Source organism: Gossypium arboreum, chromosome 3 (genome assembly GCF_025698485.1).
Source record: "Gossypium arboreum isolate Shixiya-1 chromosome 3, ASM2569848v2, whole genome shotgun sequence".
NCBI lineage: Eukaryota > Viridiplantae > Streptophyta > Magnoliopsida > Malvales > Malvaceae > Gossypium > Gossypium arboreum.
The window spans coordinates 136,742,035-136,763,076 of NC_069072.1; the positions used below are offsets into that span (position 1 = coordinate 136,742,035).

Genomic DNA, 21,042 nt, shown 5'->3' on the forward strand with positions numbered 1-21,042 from the left:
AATCAAATATAAATTAATATCTAAACTTTAAACTTTTCCAATTAAGTCTTCAAATTATCATTAATGTTTTAATTAAAATTTTTTAATAATTTTAATTTTAGACTGACTAAAAAAATGATACAGTATGAGATATTATTAGACTTAGTCTTAGCCTAATTGGCATTGCATGCAAATGTCTAAATCTTTTTACATGAAAACAATGTTTATCAAGTTTCTTAGGTAGCTGAGATGGACTGATGGGCATAAGTTGTGGAAATTTTGATAATAGAATGTATAAAATTGTTTTCTTCTTAACAATTTCTTTGAAATAAACATATTTAAATTTTTATACTTAAATTCTTTTAAATTTAATTAAAATTATCAAAGACGAATGAAATTGACGAGATGTCTTATACTATTTAACAATTTTTCAATTTTTTGAAAAATTCAATTCCAATTTCATTTTTTTTCAAAGTTTATCAAACCAAGTGAAACACAAAAAATTTAATATTTTTAATTTTGGACTGACTAAAAAGAATGATACTATGAGATATTTTTAATATTACTAGACCTAGTCTTAACCTTTGGCATTCCATGCAAATAATGTCTAAATCTTTTTGCCCCTTCACTACAGCATTAAAACAATGTTTAGCAAATTTCTTAGGTAGTTGAGATGGATTGATGGACATGAGTAGCGGAAATTTTGATGATACAATTCTTCTCTTCTTAACAATTTCTTTTCAACATATTTAAATTGTGACTTCCTTAAATTTAATTTAAAGGGATAAATCTTAAAATTATATATAAATTATTGTTTAATGTGTAATTGTATATATGAATTCTGATTTTGTATAATGTTATACATAAAATTTTGATTTGATCCAGTTTTTATAATTTATTAACACAATTATTGATATAATATTATTTTATGTTTATATATTGTATACATAAATAATTATATTTATCCAATATAAAAATAAATTGATATATTTATTTCATTAAATGTGTATGATTAAATCAAAATTAAAGTTTAAAGTATCATTTGAACCACAATTATCGCTCCACGTGTATAATTACACCAAACTAAAGTTTATATATACAATTACACATTAAATCAAAGTTTATATATAATTTTGAGATTTATCCCTATTTGAAATTATCAAGGACAAATGAGATTAACGAGATTTATCCCTATTTGAAAATTTTAACTCCAATTTCAAAAGTTTCATTTTTCAAAGTTTATCAAACAAATTCCACCACCATGAGATTAAACAACATATAATTTTTTAAATCTAAAATATGGTTTTTTTTTCTTTTTTAAATCTAAAGTTAGTTCCAATTTTCTAGTGTTTTGGATTGTTTACTAACACTACAAAGCACACCAAATTGTAAGGCATCATTTATTTCATTGTATTTTAATCTATTTTTAAGTAGACACCAAATTTCATCGGGATACAAATCAACATTTTGTGGTAAATTCAATTTAATTCAATTTTAATTCTAGCAAAGCTTCTAACCGGGGGCCTTTTTTCCACCATTTTTCTTTAACACTTTCGGCTCCCAGCTCTATGGAGGCATCCTCCATCACTAACCATTCTTCACTCACCTTCATCATTGCCACCACCAACCACATCAGCATCAACATCTCAGTCACCTCTAACCCATACCAACATTTTTAGGGTACAAAATCGTGCTCCAAGACACAAGCATAGTGACATCTGAGAATCATCCAATTCAGCCTCTATACGATTTCTATATCATTGCACAAGGTTTCGGGAACTTCGATCCTAAAAAGGATACTTCTAAATTCAACCTTGTTGATCCACCTGTGAGGAACACTGTTGGAGTGCCTTTGAATGGATGGGCAACCATTAGATTCGTCGCTGATAATCCAGGTAAACACCCTTCTTCATCATTTCAATTACTGTGATTCCATTACCATTTTTTTTTTTTTGTTATTAGTATTTTTTTCTTAATCATTTTCATAGTATTGTGGCATACCAATTCTTCCCTGCATTTGGGAAACTAGTTTAGTGCTCTGTTTCATTGGATAAATTTCCATAAAAAGTATGTGTACATTGTAATAATAGTGTGAGATAGTGTTGGCCTTTGGCTAACATTGGAAAACATACTAGATTGTAACACATAATTTCTTTCATTAGATTTTAATTATTATTATCATATTATTACATACAAAGTTTAATTGAATGGTAATTTGTAACGTAATAAGACTATCATTGAAAGGATAAATAGACTAATATAAAAACAAGTGTCAGGCTGCACTAAAACCCGGACCAACAGGTCCACCCTTTACACCCGGACCTAAAGCCTAACACGTGATTGAAAAATACTTGCAGCCATAAGAAACTAATTACCATTTTCTTCCAAGATAACGTACCTCCTGACTGGACATTCCTCCTGACTAGACATTCCATGTCCTGCATTGCAAAATGATACATAAAATTACAATAGAATCTGGAAAATGAATTTCAATGCTACAAGTACAATATGATAGAAAAATTATTTTTCAACAACTATCTTTTCAAATTAGAAAGACTAATGCTTACCAGCTAATTTTGAAACAAGAATTCTGATGGAGTCACCTACATCTTCTTCTATTTCTTTTCCCACACTTTCTGAACTTCTCAACCCATTTGTTTCCCAACTCATTCAGCACTGTATATCCAATAAATAGCCCAACCACCAATCCATTAGCATAACCTATCAACCCAATTTTCCAAGTAGACATAGCATATAACCATGAATCTTCATCTTCCCCTGGAGGTGGTGGCATTCGAAGATCAACTTCATTGCATTTCCTTGACAGAGGCAGCCCACACAATTTTGGGTTCCCACGGTAGGAATCATTTGTAAATGTAATGAATTGGTTGCTTTGTGGTATGCTTCCTTCAAGTTGGTTGTATGACAAGTTCAATGCTGCCAGGAAAGTTAGACTTGTAAGTTGTGGAGGAATCTCCCCTGACAGCTTGTTTCTTGAGAGATCCAAAGATTCAAGGTCTTTTAGATTTTGAAGTGCTAATGAGATTTCACCAGAGAAGCCATTATTGGATAAGTTCATCACTCTGAGTGACCTCAGCATTCGTATCTCTTCTGGTATTCTCCCATGGAAACTATTGTTGGAAAGGTCAAGACAAGTAAGAATTGTCAAGACCTTTTGGTAGAACATTTCAATCCCTTTGTTAACAATTGTCAGAGTCTTGATAATAGTCCTCCCCAATGTAAACCAGCTTAGCTTTATCGTCATTTGTTAAATGCATCATTGCCTTCAAACTTTGCAAAAACTCAATGGACAAGTCACCTGAAACATGATTGGAACCAATGTCCAATATGCGTAGGTTTGGAAACCCACGTTCCGTGTCGATTTTTGAAATTGTACCGTAGAATCTGTTTGCTCGCAAAACTAGAACCTTCAAGGAAGGTAGCTTCTCTAACCAAAATGGAAATGTATCATGAACCATATTATTTCCAAGGTCCAGAACCCCAAGTGCTGTGCAATTGACTAATGATCTCGACAGCTTCCCTTCCAATTTATTCCCACCTATTTTGAGTGACCTTAGTCGAGTGGCTTGAAGGAAATCAATGGATAGTTCACCAGAAAACTGGTTTGAAGCAATGTCCAATACATCCAAAGTTGGGAAAACAGATTTATGTTTGAAATGTTTAATTTGACCATAAAATCTATTTTCCCGCAATATTAGAACCATCAAGTAAGTCAATTTCTCCAACCAAAAAGGAAATGTATCATTTATCATGTTGCTTCCTACATCCAAAACCGTAAGTTGAGTGCATTTTGCTAATGATCTGGGCAACTTCCCTTCCAATCTATTCTCACTAACTTTGAGAAACTCAAGTTGAGTTGCTTTTGAAAATTTTGGTAACATTCCACTGAAGTTATTTCCTTGCAAACCCAGCCAAATCAGAGCACTCATATTGCCCAAACAATTTGGAATTGGGCCACTTAAATTGTTATAAGATACATCAAAACTGTCAAGTTGACTCATATTGTCCAAGCAATTTGGAATTGAGCCACTCAAATTGTTATAAGATGCATCAAAACCTCTTAGTTGACTCATATTGCATAAGCAATTTGGTATTGGGCCATTGAAATTATTATAAAATGCATAGCAAACGCTAAGTTGACTCATATTGCATAACCAATTTGGAATTGGGCCACTCAAATTGTTATAAGATGCGTCCAAAGTGAAAAAGCCCTGTGAAGAAGTTGAACTCTGATTGGGTAAAAGTTGGTCCAAAGATGAGAGATGGTTATTAGCAAGATACAGATACCACAAACTTTTCTTCCACACCCAATTTGGTATTGCACCACTTATTTTATTATTTGAAAGTTCAAGATATTCTAAATTTTCTTGACTCTTTAAGATCTCTGGAAATGAGCTTATGTTACAAGATTCCAGATACAATCCCCTCAACATTGAAAAAGAGAAGTTTAAATCACTTAAGGGAAGCTGTTTTGGAAAATCAATCACATTGAAAGAAAGGTTTACCCTTGAAAGGCTGCTCTTCCACAACCAATTAGGCACAACACCATGGATATGATTGCTAGAAAGATCTAACTCAACCAACTTGTCTTGTGTTTTGATGAATTCTGGAAATTCGGTAAGGCTGCATGACCTTAGCGATAACCTCTCTAATTGGGGGAAAGTAAGACTTCTGTTGTCGCTTTCAATTAACAAGCTTATATTGTTTAGCCAGAGAGTCCTTAAGTTCTTGAGTTGGACAAACATGTCAAGCTTCGTGGAACTGAAGCTATTGCTATCGATATCAAGCCATTCAAGCCTTGGAAGTTGAAGGATTGACTTTGGGATTGGTCCTGTTAAATAATTATTGCCTATATATAACCACTCAATCAAAGAAGAAAATGCATTGGGGAACTCATCAATTTTCCCAGCCAATTGATTGTCTCCAAGATACAAGGTCTTCAACGATGGAAGAGTAAATAAAGAAGAATGTATTGATCCAGAAAGCATGTTCCCTCCTAGATATAGGTTGACCAGGTGACTAAGATTTGCAATTGACGATGGAATGGGTCCAAAAAAATTGCAATAATGAAGCTTTAAATTTGTCAGGAACTTGAGATTACCAATTGATTGGGGTAGTTTTCCACTGAAATTTGTCTCATAAAGTGACAGACTCTGTAAAGAATTGTTGGATGAAAATTCTGGCAGCTGACCATTAAGAAAGTCATTGTTTGAAATGTCAATGCTTTGAATTTTTGGTGATAAGAGAATTTCAGTTGGAAAATGGCCACTCAAATTGCAACCCCTTAAACTTAGAGAAACCAAATGAGACGAAATTTCCAAGAAATTGGGAGGTAAATACGAGATTGTGTTCCCATCAAGGATAAGTTTGGAAAGAAAAGAGAGCCTTGAGTGTGAAGAACATAATGGACCTTTCAAACCACAGTTTGACAGACTCAACACACGCAGGTTGGAAAGTTCAAGAGATGTGGTTTCACACCATTTAGCACTTTGAGTTGAAATGTCCACATTATCCAAATAAAGCTCTGTGAGAAACCTCAAATTCTTGATTAATGTCTTGAAGTTTGGTTTCTCTAATTTCAGAGGTGGTAAATAATAATAATAACCATTTCTCCAATAGCAATCATCTTGATAAGATAGATCAAGAGAGACTAACCTTCTTAACTGTGAGATCTTCATTGGAATTTGGCCGTGGAAACATGAGCTTGAAAGGTTGAGATGAGTTAGATTTTGGAGTTTATCAAACCCATATGAAAACAGAGTGGTATTAATGTTGTTTCCAGCAAGATTAAGGCGCCGAAGACGATGGAGATTGAATATGGAGTGAAAGCTGCCTGAAAGGTTTTTGTAACTAAGATCAAGACCAATGACATGACCATAAGCATCACAAGTAACTCCTTCCCAAGAGCAACAATCAGTGTTGGGATCCCAAAGCTCGAATTTGGAAGAGAAAGTAAAATTAGGGGCATAGTAAAGATGATGTTGCAATTGCAGCAGAGGAGATCTCTGGTCATCAAGACATTGCGTTGGGAGATGAGTTTGAGGAGGTGAAAAAGACAAGAGAAGAGGAAGGAAGCATGAGAAGAGAAAGAGTGAAATAAGGGAATGAAGAGTGTTCATCTTGGGTGGGTGTGAAGGAGGATTGTGTTTGGCATACAACTTATTTATACACAAATGTGTAGTTTCCATAGAACAATATTTAGGAGTAAGGTAGGGAATGAAAGTGATTGGCATTGCATGCAATTTCTAAGTCATTTTGCCTAATCAAGTCTTTTATGTCAATTTTTTCCAACATATTAAAGCAAGGGATAATTATTATTATTATTTAAAGCATAAATTATTTATTGTTAGTAATAGAAATAAGTTGTTAAATTCACCCTTAATTTGCCTTACGTCTTTCTTTTTATTAATTTTAAATTTGAAGAATGAGATTTTAATATTTTATTCATCTCATTTTTCTTATTGATAAAGTAAATTTTAATATCGATATTACAAATATTTGAACTTTAAATTATTTTAAACTCAGGTAAATTTTATCATTTTTATGTTATATATAATTATTTCTCCATCATTTAATTTTTTAAAATAAAAATATTACAATTTAATTTTTTAAGTAAATTTTGTTATAGTACAAAAAATAAAATTTAATTTATAATATAAAATTCATTTGTTAATGAGTATCGAACTTGTAAATATGTTATGATTTATTAAAGGGTTAATTCACCTTATATCTCAAAATTATACATCGAATTTTAAATTGATCCCTGAACTTCATGATATTCTAATTAAATTCGTAAGTTTTAAATTGGAATGTTTAATACCTTTAATTTTGGACCAGAAAAAATGATAGTTTGAAATGTTATAGGACTTTTAAGTCTTTAAGTCTTTGGCATTGCATGCAAATATCTAAGTTTTTATTGCACAAAAACGTCAATCCATTGTGTACGAGTCAAGTCACATTATATATTGATGGACACAATGAGTGGAAATTTTAATAATAAAATATATAGAATTTTTCACTTTTGAAAGATACATAATCAAATTCCAGTTTTGAAACTTTCTTAGAGTGCATATGGGTGAGAAATTTGTTTAAATATTTTCATTTCTATATTATTATTTAATTTTAATAATTTTTATGTTTTATATTATTAAAATATTTACAATTCGAGTTTTGAGTTGAATTTTATAATCTGAATAACTCAAATCATTCAAACAATAGATTGATGTACATACTCTTTTGATCCCTATCAATTTTAAAATTAAAAATTGATCTCTAAATAAAAATTACAAAATAATTTAACTTATAATATAAAATCAATTTGTTAATGAATATCGAAGTTGTAAATATGTTATAATTTATCAAAGAGTTAAATCAATTTATATCTCAAAATTATACATTGAATTTTAAATGATAATGGTTTAAATTGAAATTTTAATATCTTTAATTTTGGACCAAAAAATGATAGTGTGGAAATATTAAGTATTAAGTCTTTGGCATTGCATGCAAATGTCCAAGTAATTAATACTGCACAAAAACAACGTTGAACCATTGTGTACAAGTCAAGTATTAGCTAGACTGATGACACAATAAGTGGAAAGTTTGATGATGCAATGTATAGAATTTTCCACTTTTGAAACTAACATATTTAAATTTCAGCTTTCAAACTTTTTTAGACTCTATTTGACTGAGAAATTTGAAGGAAAAATTTCCATTTCTATATTTTAAAATTTCCATTTCAAACAATAAATTCATACATGCTCCTTTGGTCCCTGTTAATTTTAAAATTAATAAATTAAACTATCACAACAAAAATTACAAAATAATTTAAAATAATTTTAAAAATTTAAAATATTTTTAAAATTCAAAATATTCATAAAATTTCAAAATTTATATATTTTTTAAAATTACAATAATTTTATTATTATTTTGTTTTGAAAAATTTTCCAATATATATATGGTTTCAAATTTATGTGCTCTAACACAAAATTAATTATACCATAAAAGATTTCAATTTCACATTAAATTTTTAATTTAACTCAAACAGTTTAACTCGATTCAATTCAACTCTAATTTTATTTCACTTGACTTTACTTAAAATTTTTCAAATAATGAATAAAACTCATCAACTCGATTAACTCGAAATTTTCTCCCTCGATTTGATCAAATAAATACATCTAAAAATGAGATGGAAATAGCTATTAACATGTTTTTTTCTTGGGCATGCATACTAATGTAATGTTGATATCTTTTTGCCCCATTTTGACTGCGCGATTTTGAATCATTTGCAAAAAACTTTGAACTCACTATAAACTCAAAACAAAATTCTTCAGCTGACTATACATTATGTACATACATACATATCATATATGTATAGTTATAGATGATAATGTTTTTTATATACCCTATAATTTTGACCAGTTACCACTATAAACACAAGTCAATTACGTAAGACCTCAAAAATATAACACTAAAAACTAACAATTGTTTGATTTATTAGTAGAGAATTGGGTTTTTAGTTCTAATGATTAAATATCAAACTCAAACATATTATGAAAAAAATAACAAATAGAAAAACAGAAGGAAACTAAAAAACCTATTTCTTAAACATTTTAGTAGTAACTTTCACATAGACAATGTCCATAAACCTCAAATTTAAAAAAAAAATCCTAATTCTACTTTTGTTTGTGTCTTTTTTTTTTTTTCTAATCTTTCTTGTACGAAACTAAATGCAAGAAAGCTAAGGATTAGAATCCAAATACGAATTTCAAACCTGTAGGGCTGACTATCTAGATTCGGAGACTGTATTTGGTTCAGGAGATGTATAAACAGGAAGTCTGCCACTGGAACTTTTTCCCATATCTTTGGTTTTGTGAAGGAGGAATGTGCCTGCTAAAATTGTAATAAATCCACATAATTCTGTTGTAATCTCTGTCCCGCCTTATGAATTCCAATCCTTTAAGAAAACAAAAAAGAAAAAATACATTATTATATACAAAAACACAAGATTTTTGTAAGTAGGATTGTATAGGAATTAAGTTTGATCCGTTAGTTTTTTTTTTTTTGTCTATTTATGTTCACGTTTATTCATATAAACTAAATAAATGTGTTTGCGATGTTCATGAAAATAGTCAAACATATCTCCATGAGAAGGTTAGTCAAGCTCAAAAGTAAAAAAATAAAAAAAAATAAAAAAGAAATTACCTTAAACATGATAATGCTGGCAATAATGGTGAATGTTGTGAACATGACATAGTAAACAGGACATACAACAGCAGTATTAAAGGTGTCTAAAGCCTGCAAAATTTTAAGCTTTTATTACCATCAAGAATAACAACAATAACATAAATTTAGAGTTAATCATCACATTAAATTAAGAATATAAGCTTGAAAGAAATTATTTTTAAAAAAAACACAGATTTATGCTTTTGTATCCTCTAAGCAACTTAATAATGAGTAACTTACAATGTTGATGTCCAAATTACTAGTAGTGCCAAAACTTGTAAAGCGCTTAATTTACGTATTTCAAATTTCAGTTTCATTAAAATACTCTTGTCACACACACACATATACATATATATATATATATATATATATATATATATATCTAGACTCTTGTATGGGAATAAAATCCTTTAAATACATGGAAAACAGTTAAAAAATAAAAACCTCCATGTCTAATATGCCTTATTCAACATTCAAACAAATTCGAGTGACACAAACTAAACCAATATATAATTACCCTCACTGACAAAGGGTAATGAAATCTAAGTCTCATCACTCACCTTGTTCAAGTAATTTATTTGCAGAAGACAGCAAAAGATCACAATTATTGTGAAAATCCATGTTTCGAAGTATTTAAACTGATTCATTCCTCCAAACGACAGCTTCAGCGCGATTCCTACTGCTTTAACACCCATTACCTATGAGAACGAAAAGATGGTTGTTAAAACAAATGTATTGTAATGCAAGTTGAATATGGATATGGAATCGATACAGATATATTCATTTTTTTTCTAAATTTTTCATGCATTTAAAGTATCTTCGAAGATTCATATCCTCATAATGATATCCTGAAGTGTGTGAGATGAAAAGCTTCAAAAAATTGAAGAATAAATATAATATAAATTAAAATAAAAATAAAAGAAGAAGAAGAGAAAGAGAAAGAGGAAGAAGCCTTAAAAGTAATCAACAAACTGTAAGAGATCCCATAAGAGGGCAGATTCCGATATAAACTACCAAATGGGTTATATGATCCATAAGGAAGAAACACGTGGCTGCACCATATTCAGTAGCCATATCTGCAATTGTGTTCGATTAGCCAATGATAATTCAGTCACAGCTTCTCCTATATGCACATTAAAACCAATATTATTGATTGTAAAGCATTCGATTGTCAAGATTTCTGACCATACACCTAACCATAAAACTCAATAAATTCGCCAACAACACGATGACCATGTTTCCTCAACATTGGTGTTAGAGCCAAAACCAGATCGGTTTCTGTTACACCGTCTCAAAATTTCCCAGACAACATGAATCCAACGACACCGGGCCATAAGAGGATCAGAGGCTGCTAAGTTTTGAAATTTGAAGTTTTGTATTGAATTTCACTGCTAAGTTTTGATTTTATAAAAGTTTAGGATAATGTCAATAATTTTGCATTGCTGCCCACAATCAGTGCTCCATGGACTATAACAGGCTTTGCATGCTTCAACCATTAACTACCTTTTTACCCGCAATAGCAAGGCCAACATATATAAAATTCAGCTGAATCGATGGACCTTTGGTCGAAAATAGTTGCAGTCAGCTTCATAATTTGTGTTCTATATTACATTTTGTTGCACACACCATACTACAGAAAGACTAATATAAATACCAATTTAGAATAGGATTGTTGCATTTAAAGCAGAAGTTCACAGTTGGGTAAACAAAATCCTAAGATAACAAGATCCAACCATCCGCGTATGATAGAAACTACATGTAAGAGAACGTCGAGTGCAGCATATCGGTTTTGGGATTAACCTTTTCACCATATGCTTCTCCTTTTCACAACTTTATTCTGCCAATCTGTGCTTTCTTCTCAGACAGTTGGCCTGAAAATTAGAATTTGAAGCTTCTCATTTCACTTGCAATTATCATGTCTTTCAACTTTTCAATTCTTTAAAAAAATTAGATTTAATTCCAAATGATTTTGTTTTTAAAGGTTTAAATATGACAAACCAATTAAAAACTGTTGGAGTTTGAGTGAACTTTAACCGGGTAAAGTAAGAGTTGCAAACAGAGCACCAGCAGTAACGTAATATACCCGGGTAAAGATTGAAGGCAAAAATGCTTCCAGTTCAAGCTTTAAGAGCAGAAATTGGAAGGAAAACAAGAACAGAGCTAAAGCAAAGAAAGAAGGAGCATGAAGAATAGTTGAGAGTATTGATGAAAAAAGAATTGTATTTTTCATATCTTCATCATAGGCAGATTGCCATTACATATATCAAAATAAAAAAAAAAACTTACAAGTCAAATTTCTACCTAAACATACACCTACTTCCACTAAGCTTTCCAAATAACAAAAACTTAACTTGTACATTAACACAAAGCTGGTTAACAGCTCCATCAACATCAAATTACATCAATCAAAAAGCTTATAGCAAACTAGACTTCAAAATGAACAAAATATTAGTTCAAATATAACAGCAACACAAAACTAAGGTTGCTGCATGCTTGTCACGAGCCTGCATGGCCAGCTTCCAGCTGCACTTGCTTCATACCAGCTGCATGGAGATCAGCTTCAACCCTCCTCCTTGAGCTTCATGCTGCAAACTCCCATGAGCTTTCTTAACTTGTTAAATCTCGACACACCAAGACCCTTGGTCAAGATATCAGCAATTTGATCCTCCGAATTGCAATGAACCAGCTTTATTTCACAAGCTTGCTCCATCTCCCTTATCACATGCAGCTTTATGTCAAAGTGCTTAGTTCTACCATGGAAGACAGGGTTCTTTGCAATTGCAACAGCAGATTTATTGTCACAAAGTATCTCTGTTGCTTCTACTTGAGATAAGTTCAAATCAGCTAAGATTTTCCTCAGCCAAATAGCTTGGTTTACGGCACTAGCAGCAGCTACATACTCGGCTTCAGCAGTCGATTGAGCCACCAGAGACTGTTTTTTGGAACTCTAGCATACCATTCCTGACCCCAATGTGAAAGCATACCCTGATGTGCTCTTCATATCGTCTTTAGAACCAGCCCAGTCACTATCTGTGTAGCCTTTCAATCTAAGTTCTGCAGCCTTGCTAAACAAGAGACCGTGATTTAGAGTACCTTTAATGTATCTCAAGACTGTTTTGCACTTGAAAATGTTGTACATTGCAGCGAAGCATGAATCTAGAAAGTAGACTTACGAGAAAACATGATGTCCGGTCTCGTTGCGATCAAGTATAGAAGACAACCAATTAAGCTTCGTAGGTAGTTTCACGACTTCTTCATGACCCTCATGGCTTGATAGTTTCAACCCGGCACAACAGTGTAGGAGTTGGCTTGCAGTTCAGCATTGAAAACTTTGTCAACACCTTCAAGGCAAATGATTCCTATTTCAAGAAGATGCCTTCTTGTGTCCGGCTTACTTCCATTCCTAGGAAGTATGTCATCGCCCTGTGTCGATCATTTCAACATTTGCATCATCTTTGTCTTAAATTCTGCCAAATCAACTTCATCTCCTCCTGTCACCAATAGGTCATCAACATACAATGACACCACAAGCTGAGTTTCAGTTTTATTCTTCTTGACATACAACGTTGGCTCACTAGCACTTCTCTCAAACTTCAAACTAAGCAGATAAGAGTCAATTCTAGCATACCATGCTCTAGGTGCTTGTTTTAGGCCATATAAGGCCTTTCTTAGTTTGTAAACCAAGTCTTCCTTGCCAAGTACTTCAAATCCCTCTGGTTGCTCGACATAAATTTCCTCTTCAAGGATTCCATTTAGAAAGGCCGATTTCACATCTAGTTGATAGACATTCCACTACATATGAGTAGCCAATCCAACAATCAGCCTAATCGTATCCAATCTGGCAACAGGAGCATATGTTTCAAAGTAATCCAGTCCATATTTTTGACTGAATCCTTTTACCACAAGTCTAGCCTTCAGTTTATTCAGACTTCCATCAGCATTCTGCTTGGCCTTGTAGACCCATTTTACTCCAATAATCTTCCTGTTAGTAGGCTTCTCAACCAGCTTCCAAGTCTGGTTCTTCTCGATCATGGCAATTTCATCTGCCATTGCCTGTTTCCAGCCTTCATGCTTCACAGCCTCTTCAAAACAGGTTGGCTCTACTAAGGCTATATGTGCCCTCTCATAAATTTCAGCCAAAGTCCTTGTACCCCTGACTGGTTCATCATCAACATCCATCTCTGGATCATTTTGATCAGCTTCAAACTGATCTGTCATAAGTTCTTCAGGAATGGCTTCAGGTTCATTTCTTTCTCAGTTCCAACAAGCCTTCTCATCAAACACTACATCTCTGCTCACTTGGATTTTGTTGGTTAAAGGATCCAGGATCCTATAACCCTTTTTGACCATACTATACCCAGTTAAAATACCAGGAATAGCTCTTTTAGACAACTTGTCCCTCTTTACAGCTGGTACTTGGCTGTAACATAGACAACCAAAGACTTTCATATAAGCCAATGATGGCTTGAACCCGAACCAGGCTTCAAAAGGTGTTTTGTGAGCGAGTGCTTTGGTTGGAAGCCTATTCTGAATGTAGACAGCAGATGATGCACTTCATTTCACATTGTCTTGGGTAGATTTTTCTGAAACAATAAGCATCTGGCCATATCTATCAAACTCCTGTTCTTCCTTTCACTAACCCCATTTTGCTGGGGTGTGTAGACATTGGTTAGCTGGTGTTTGATGCCAGCATCTTTGCACAAAGCTTGGAACTGAGCTGAGGTGTATTCAGTTCCATTATCTGACCTAATGGTCTTTATCTTGTAGCCTGTTTCTGTTTCCACTGCAGCTTTGAACTTTATAAACACTTGAGCAACCTCAGACTTATGCTTCACAAAATAAACCCAGCAGTATCTGGTATAGTCATCAATAAAGAGAATAAAGTACCTGTTGCCACTTAGTGTTTCTGTCCTCATGGGGCCACAAACATCACTGTGCACTAGTTCCAGCTTGCTTGATTCTCTCCAGGTTGTGTTTGTAGGAAATGGAAGCCTGGCTTGCTTTCCCATCTGACAAACTTCACAAACATCTTCACTCTGAACTGTCTTGGTGAAGTTTTCAACCATTTCCTTACTGACCATTTGAGCCATAGATTTGAAGTTGGCATGACCAAGTCTTTGATGCCAAAGCTTGGTGTCTTCAGTTGAAGCAACATGAGCTGAGTGTGAGTCACCTGACCAGTTGACTTCAAAGCATTTGTCACTCATGGTGACTGTCATGAGGCTTGATCCATTTGGATCGGTGATTTGGCACTCCTGGCCTTTAAAGACCACAATATATCCTTTTTCCAGCAACTGAGCTATGCTCAACAAATTTCTATCAATTTCAAGTACAAACAGTACATTTGGGATGAGTTTGTTACCTGATGGAGTGCATATTATCACATCACCTATGCCTTCTGCCTGAATACAGTGTCCATCTCCAATTTTTACTCTAGTCTTACAGCTTCTATCTAGAGTTTTGAAGATAGTTGCATCTGGTGACATGTGGTTGGTGCAGCCACTGTCAAGGAGCCACTGTCAAGGAGCCATCCTTTTTTAACCTTGCCTTTTGCAGCTAAACATGAGACTGCAAACACTTGTTCTTCACTGTCACTGCCTTGTTCAGCTACTCGAGCCTCTTCATTCTTGTGTTGAGGTTGGTTTTGGCCAGGTCTGCCTTTTTCTTTGCAGACTTTTTCAACATGGCCCTTCTTCTTGCAATGTTGACATATGGCATCTGGTCTGAACCAGCATCTGGCCTCTGGATGACCGGGCCTTTTGCAGTGTCTGTATGATCTGTCCCATTTTTTTGAGGCATCAGCTTTGGATTTATCCCTCCAGTTTTTCTTGCCTTTGTAGGCAGCATTACTCAAGCTAGGCTTGCTCTTGGCCTGAAATGCACCCTCCTGGTGCTCATCGAACCTGCTGGCTCTTCTCTGCTCCTGAGCATAAAGAGCATTGATAAGCTCAGTCAGGGAGATCCTTGTCAAGTCTCTCGAGTCCTCTAAGGAGGATATCTTTGCCTCATATCTCTCTGGTAAAGTAGAGAGAACCTTCTCAACTATCCTTACTTCATCAAACTGCTCACCAAGGAGCCTTATACTGTTTACAACAGCCATTATTCTGTCAGAATATTGTTTGACAGTTTCCTCTTCTTTCATTTTCAGATTCTCGAAATCCCTTCTCAGATTTAGAAGCTGCTGCTGCCTGGTCCTCTCAGTTCCCTGGAACTCCTCCTTAAGCTTGTCCCAAGCCTGCTTCGGGGTCTCACAGGTCATGATCCTGGTGAAGATCACATCAGAAACACAGTTCTGAATACAGGACATGGCCTTATGCCTTTTGGTCCTCTCATCTGCATGTTGTCTGATTTGAGCCACTGTTGGGTTGGCTCTCAGTGGAGCTGGCTCGATGTCTATGTTAACAACTTCCCACAGATCAAAGGCCTGCAGGTAAGTCCTCATCTTAACCTGCCATATGTGGAACCCTTCACCATTAAAGACTGGTGGTGCAGCAGGAGAAAAGCCTGATGAAGCCATTTAATTTTCAACAACAGGTCCTCTAAGATGAAAGCTCTGATACCAATTGTTGGAGTTTGAGTGAACTTTAACTGGGTAAAGTAAGAGTTGCAAACAGAGCACCAACAATAACGTAATATACCCGGGTAAAGAATGAAGGCAAAAATGCTTCCAGTTCAAGCTTTAAGAGCAGAAATTGGAAGGAAAACAAGAACAGAGCTAAAGCAAAGAAAGAAGGAGCATGAAGAATAGTTGAGAGTATTGATGAAAAAAGAATTATATTTTTCATATCTTCATCATAGGCAGATTGCCATTACATATATCAAAATAAAAAAAAAACTTACAAGTCAAATTTCTACCTAAACATACACCTACTTCCACTAAACTTTCCAAATAACAAAAACTTAACTTGTACATTAACACAAAGTCAAGTAATGACTCCATCAACATCAAATTACATCAATCAAAAAGCTTATAGCAAACTAGACTTCAAAATGAACAAAATATTAGTTCAAATATAACAAAGAACACAAAACTAAGGTTGTCTGCATGCTTGTCACGAGCTCGCATGGCGACTTCCATTACACTTGCTTCATACCAGCTGCATGGAGATCAGCTTCAACAAAAATGCCATGATACGACATATAGTCTCTTAAATCTAAAATATAGATTTTCTCCTTTCTTTTTTTCTTCATCCAAAACATGGCTAATTTTTGTTTCTTGTAAATAAATATTTCTGTGAATTTGTTTAAATGTTTCATAATAGGAGAATCATTTGAATAAGCTATCATATTTATAGTGTTTTACATTGTTTGTCAACTCCAGAAAACGGACCATATTTTAAGATACCATTTCTTTCATTCTATTTTATTTATTTATTTTTAAAGTAATAAAACTGTTATAGAAAAGATAAATAAACTTATACAAAACAAGTGTCAAGCTGCACTACAACCCGGACCAATAGGTCCACCCATTACACCCGAGCCTAAAGCCCAACATGTGTTTGATAAAATATATAGCCCAAAAACCCAAACAAAAAAGATAAATTTTATCTTACTTTGGGTGGTTTTCTACTTAAAATGATTTAATGCCGCCACTACTTACATGCATTGACTTGAAGCTTAGAAGGACAGAGGTCATTTCCCTGTGACAAAATAAGAAACACAAGTCAAACCACCAATAATATAACTTCTCACAAACAACATCACTGTGCCACCACTCCTGCCGATTAAATTAAGGAATTGCAATGTTGTATAATCCAAAATTGGTTTGTAACATCAATCTTTTCAAAATATAAAGACTACAGTTTCAAAAGGAAATGTTTACCTATTGACTTCGATACATGAATTCTGACATAGTCACCTAGATCTTCTTCTGTTTCTTTTCCCATATTTTTTGAACGTATCAACCCATATGTTTCCCAACTCATTCAACACTGTATATCCGATACATAGGCCAGCGACCAAACCACTACCATAACCTATCAAAACAATTTTCCAAGTTGACATAGCATATAACCATGACTGTTCCTCCTCCCCTGGAGGCGGTGGCACTGGAAGACGGTCTTCATTGCATTTCTTGGACAATGGTTGACCGCATAATTTTGGATTCCCACGGTAAGAATCATTTAAAAATGTACTGAATTGGTTGCCTTGCGGTATGCTCCCTTCAAGTGGGTTGTAAGACAAGTTCAGTGCCTCTAGGAAAGTTAGAGTTGTAAGCTGTGGAGGAATCTTCCCTGACAGCTCATTCTGTGAGAGATCCAAAGAGTCTAGATCTTTTAGGTTTTGAAGTGCTACTGGGATTTCGCCAGAGAAGCTATTATAGGACAAGTTTAGCACTTTGAGTGACCTCAGCATTTTTATTTCTTCTGGTATTCTCCCATGAAAACTATTGTTGGATAGGTCAAGACAAGTAAGAATCGTCAAGACCTTTTGGTAGAACATTTCAATCCCTTTGTTAACAATTGTCACAGAGTCTTGATAATAGTCCTCCCCAATGTAATCCAACTTAGCTTTGTCATCATTTGTTATCTGCATCATTGCCTTCAAGCTTTGCAAAAATTCAATGGACAAGTCGCTTGAAAAATTGTTGGAAGCAATGTCCAATATGCGTAGCTTTGGAAACCCATTTTTCGAGTTGAATTTTGTAATTGTGCCGTAGAATCTATTTGCTCGCAAAATGAGAACCTTCAAGGAAGGTAGCTTCTCTAACCAAAATGGAAATGTATCATGAACCATATTATTTCCAAGGTCTAGAACCTCAAGTGCTGTGAAATTGGCTAATGATGTCGACAGCCTCCCTTTCAATTTATTCCCACCTATTTTGAGTGACCTTAATCGAGTGGCTTGAAGGAAATCAATGGATAGTTCACCAGAAAACTAGTTTGAAGCAATGTCCAACACATCCAAATTTGGGAAAACAAATTTATGTTTGAAATGTTTAATATGGCCATAAAATCTATTTTCCCGCAATATTAGAACCGTCAAGTAAGGCAATTTCTCCAACCAAAAAGAGAATGCATCGTTCATCATGTTGTTTCCCACGTCCAAAACTTCAAGCTGAGTGCATTCAACTAATGATCTAGGCAACTTCCCTTCCAATCTATTCTCACTAATTTTGAGAATTTGTAATTGGGTTGCTTTTGAAAATTTTGGTAACATTCCACTGAAGTTATTTCCTTGCAGATCCAACAAATAGAGAGCATTCATTTTGCCTAAGCAATTTGGAATCGAGCCACTCAAATTGTTATGAGATGCATTGAAATTTCTAAGCTGACTCAAATTGCAAATAGATCTAGCGAAGGAGCTTTGTGAAGAAGTTGAACTCTGATTGGGTAAAAAATGGTCCAAAGCTGAGAGATGGTTATTAGCAAGGAACAGATACCGCAAACTTTTCTTCCACACCCAGTTTGGTATTGCACCACTTATTTTGTTATTTGAAAGGTCGAGATAACCTAAATTTTCTTGACCCTTTAAGAACTCTGGAAATGCACTTATGTTACAGGATCCCAGATACAATCGCTTCAACATTGGGAAAGAGAAGTTTGCATCATTCAAAGGAAGCTGTTTTAGAAAATCAATCACATTGAAAGAAAGGTCTACCCATGAAAGACTGCTCTTCCACAACCAATTAGGCACAACACTATGGATATGGTTGTTAGAAAGATATAACTCAACCAACTTGTCTTGTGTTTTGATGAATTCTGGAAATTCAGTAAGGTTGCATGACCTTAGGCTTAGGCTCTCTAACTGGGGAAAAGTAAGACTTCTGTTGTCACTTTCAATTGACAAGCTTATATTGTTTAGCGAGAGAGTCCTTAAGTTGTTGAGTTGGACAAACATGTCAAGCTTCATGGAACTGAAGCTATTGCCTCTAATATAAAGCCCTTCAAGCCTTGGAAGTTGGAGGATTGACTTCGCGATAGGTCCTGTTAAATAATTATTGCCTATATATAATTCTTGAATCAAAGAAGAAGATGTATTGGGGAACTCATCAATTTTCCCAACCAATTGATTTTCTGAAAGAGACAAGGACTTTAATGATGGAAGAGTAAATAAAGAAGAATGTATTGATCCAGAAAGCTTGTTTCCTGCTAGATCTAGGTTGACCAGGGAACTAAGATTTGCAATTGACAATGGAATGGGTCCAAAAAAATTGCAATAAGAAAGCTCTAAATATGTCAGGAACTTGAGATTACCAATTGATTGGGGTAGTTTTCCACTGAAATTTGAAGAAGAAAGCAACAAACTCTATAAAGAATTGTTTGATGAAAATTCTGGCAACTGACCATTAAGAAATTTATTCAATGAAATGTCAATGCTTTGAATTTTTGGCGATAAGAGAATTTCAGTTGGAAAATGGCCACTCAAATTGTAACCCATTAAACGGAGAGAAACCAAATGAGACGAAATTTCCAAGAAATTGGGAGGTAAATACGAGATTGTGTTCCCATCAAGGATAAGTTTGGAAAGAAAAGAGAGCCTTGAGAGTGAAGAACATAATGGACCTTTCAAACCACAGTACGATAGACTCAACACACGCAGGTTGGAAAGTACAAGAGATGTGGTTTCACACCATTTAGTACTTTGAGTTGAAATGTCCACACTATCCAAATAAAGCTCTGTGAGAAACCTCAAATTCTTGATTAATGTCTTGAAGTTTGGTTTCTCTAATTTAAGAGGTTGTTCAAGTTCAGGATGTAGTTCATAATAGTTGTATACGTAATTGTATGGGTCGATAATGGTGTAGTACCGCAGATAACAAGAATCTTGATTCGATAGGTCAAGAGAGACTAACCTCGTTAAGTATGATATCTCCACTGGAATTTGGCCATGGAAACATGAGCTTGAAAGATTGAGATGGGTTAGATTTTGGAGTTTGTCAAACCCATATGAAAACAGAGTGGTATTAAAGTTGTTTCCAGCAAGATTAAGGCGCTGAAGACGATGGAGATTGAATATGGAGTGAAAGCTGCCTGAAAGGTTTTTGTAACTAAGATCAAGACCAATAACATGACCATAAGCATCACAAGTAACTCCTTCCCAGGAGCAACAATCAGTGTTGGGATCCCAAAGCTTGAATTTGGAAGAGAAAGTAAAATTAGGGGCATAGTAAAGATGATGTTGCAATTGCAGCAGAGGAGATATCTGGTCATCAAGACATTGCATTGGGAGATGAGTTTGAGGAGGTGAAAAAGACAAGAGAAGAGGAAGGAAGCATGAGAAGAGAAAGAGTGAAATAAGGGAATGAAGAGTGTTCATGTTGGGTGGGTGTGAAGGAGGATTGTGTTTGGCATACAACTTATTTATACACAAATGTGTAGTTTCCATAGAACAATGTTTACGAGTGATTGGCATTGCATGCAATTTCCAAGTCTTTTTGCCTAATCAAGACTCCATCAAAATACTGTTCCACCACTTTAGTTAAGTCTTTTTGGTCAATTTTTTCCAACATATTAAAGCAAGGGATGATAATAATAATAATTATTATTATTTAAAGCATAAATTATTTATTGTTAGTAATAGAAATAAGTGGTTAAATTCACACTTAATTTGCCTTACGTCTTTCTTTCTTTTTTCCATTTTGTTAATTTTAATTTTGAAGAATGAGATTTTAATATTTTATTCATCTCATTTTTCTTATTGTTAATAAAATCGATGTTTGATGGACACGAATCCTTCAAAAAAAAAATGAATAAATTCCCGGTATTTGATGGAGATCACGACAACTAACCCATAAAAATCCTAATTCCTAAGAAGAATGTAGGAGAGAATCCATTGAATCAAACTCCATTTTCAATCTTTTCTTTTCTATTATCTTCT

At 34.2% G+C, this 21,042-nt stretch overlaps 4 protein-coding genes and 1 pseudogene across 5 annotated transcripts; all 5 read right to left on the bottom strand.

Annotated features, from left to right (window-relative positions):
- Positions 1-2,115: 2,115 nt before the first annotated feature.
- LOC108475350 (receptor-like protein 19) lies at positions 2,116-6,165 on the bottom strand. Of its 2 annotated transcripts, XM_053026049.1 has the most exons (3): positions 5,656-6,132; positions 2,547-5,186; positions 2,116-2,417 (listed from the first exon to the last, which is right to left on the bottom strand). In XM_053026049.1, exons 1-2 carry the CDS (start codon positions 5,698-5,700, stop codon positions 3,180-3,182), a joined length of 2,052 nt encoding a protein of 683 aa, XP_052882009.1. In that variant the 5' UTR covers positions 5,701-6,132; the 3' UTR covers positions 2,116-2,417; positions 2,547-3,179. The 2 variants fall into 2 exon arrangements, with proteins under 2 accessions (XP_052882009.1, XP_017632801.1); XM_017777312.2 differs by having other exon boundaries at positions 2,547-6,165.
- LOC108475349 (receptor-like protein 7) lies at positions 2,252-3,166 on the bottom strand. Its single transcript, XM_017777311.1, has 3 exons — positions 2,630-3,166; positions 2,355-2,417; positions 2,252-2,308 (listed from the first exon to the last, which is right to left on the bottom strand). The coding sequence occupies exons 1-3, from the start codon at positions 3,164-3,166 to the stop codon at positions 2,252-2,254; spliced, it is 657 nt and encodes a 218-aa protein (XP_017632800.1).
- Positions 6,166-8,693: 2,528 nt separating the features above from the next.
- LOC128290620 (probable magnesium transporter NIPA1) lies at positions 8,694-10,296 on the bottom strand (annotated as a pseudogene).
- A 6,273-nt stretch (positions 10,297-16,569) lies between these two features.
- LOC128279280 (receptor-like protein 7) lies at positions 16,570-20,388 on the bottom strand. The gene is made up of 3 exons (XM_053026348.1): positions 19,618-20,388; positions 17,045-19,470; positions 16,570-16,862 (listed from the first exon to the last, which is right to left on the bottom strand). The coding sequence occupies exons 1-2, from the start codon at positions 20,386-20,388 to the stop codon at positions 18,100-18,102; spliced, it is 2,142 nt and encodes a 713-aa protein (XP_052882308.1). The 3' UTR covers positions 16,570-16,862; positions 17,045-18,099.
- Positions 17,077-17,958, bottom strand: LOC108475352 (receptor-like protein 33). Its single transcript, XM_017777313.2, has one exon. The coding sequence runs from the start codon at positions 17,956-17,958 to the stop codon at positions 17,077-17,079; it is 882 nt and encodes a 293-aa protein (XP_017632802.2).
- Positions 20,389-21,042: the final 654 nt, after the last annotated feature.